Below are 1139 nucleotides of genomic sequence, written 5' to 3'. Positions count from 1 at the left end.
AACACGTCCGATGCTAAAGTAAGAAATCAGCCCCGTGTTGGCACAGTTCTCATCAGAATATTGCACCCAGTGTCAACTAATGCTAGAAGCTTCAAACTGTATAAATTTAAATGTATTTGTGTATTATAAAAATAAAGATAAACATATACATATTTTACACTAGTTATGGAACAGCAATGAATGGTCAGTCGATCCCTCTTTCACATTTAACAGAACTGAAATCTGAGTGCTCTGAATACTGCCACCTGTACTGGAATTATGGCTTATATGTGCACAGAAAAAAAAAAAAAAAATCCCTGAGAAGCCATTCGACTTTATTATTTTTTCTTTTCTTCAAGTAGCGCTCTCCTTGGAGGATCACAGTTCTGAGGTTCAGGTTGTCAAACATTTGCTCCATAGTCTCTCCCGTCCTTTTCCCCCCCTGCACCCTCCCTGCCTCATCTACAGGCTAGGTGTGCTCCCTCGCACGAAAACACCCTGAACACACATGCACGCGAATTCACAGAACACGCCTGGGAGTGTGAGGGTTTGCCAGGTACAGAAGATGGTCCAGGTGCATTCTGATGCTATTTTCTCCATGGAAATCCCACAGCCGTAGAAGTCACTGGTTCCTGTGCTTTTCCCCAGCGTTCTTCCTATGTGGATAGATGAGAAGAAAGCACAGAAATGAACCAGGGAAACAGGAAATGACATTCTCAATTATGAGAACAGTAAGCAATAATTTTTTTTCTGCCACAGATTTTCATGTCTACTTCTACAGCTCCATGTAAAATGGTAAATGCAGACAACTAATATTCCTACAAAGGAAAGAGGCTTTTTCACTAGAAAACTAGGCAAACATTTCTGTTCATGACATTAAATTCAGACATAAAGCAAGAACTAGATGAATTAGCCATAACTACAAGAAATGCTGGGCTGGAAGAATCACAAGGTGGAATCAAGATTGCCGGGAGAAATATCAATAACCTCAGGTATGCAGATGACACCACCCTTATGGCAGAAAGTGAAGAGGAACTCAAAAGCCTCTTGATGAAACTGAAAAGAGGAGAGTGAAAAAGTTGGCTTAAAGCTCAACATTCAGAAAACGAAGATCATGGCATCTGGTTCCATCACTTCATGGGAAATAGATGGGGAAACAG

The 1139-nt window shown here is 40.8% G+C and overlaps 1 protein-coding gene across 1 annotated transcript in view; it reads right to left on the bottom strand.

Annotated features, from left to right (window-relative positions):
- Window positions 1-1139, bottom strand: part of MFHAS1 (malignant fibrous histiocytoma amplified sequence 1) — a 112838-nt gene continuing 111699 nt past the window's right edge. Inside the window, exon 5 of the mRNA XM_010838860.1 lies at window positions 1-635. Within this exon, the coding sequence (XP_010837162.1) occupies window positions 602-635 (34 nt within the window). The 3' untranslated portion in view covers window positions 1-601. The remainder of the gene's footprint in view (window positions 636-1139) is intronic.

Source organism: Bison bison, unplaced genomic scaffold (genome assembly GCF_000754665.1).
Source record: "Bison bison bison isolate TAMUID 2011002044 unplaced genomic scaffold, Bison_UMD1.0 scf7180017864105, whole genome shotgun sequence".
Taxonomy (NCBI): Eukaryota; Metazoa; Chordata; class Mammalia; order Artiodactyla; family Bovidae; genus Bison; species Bison bison.
This window is presented reverse-complemented; position numbering and strand designations above follow the sequence as displayed.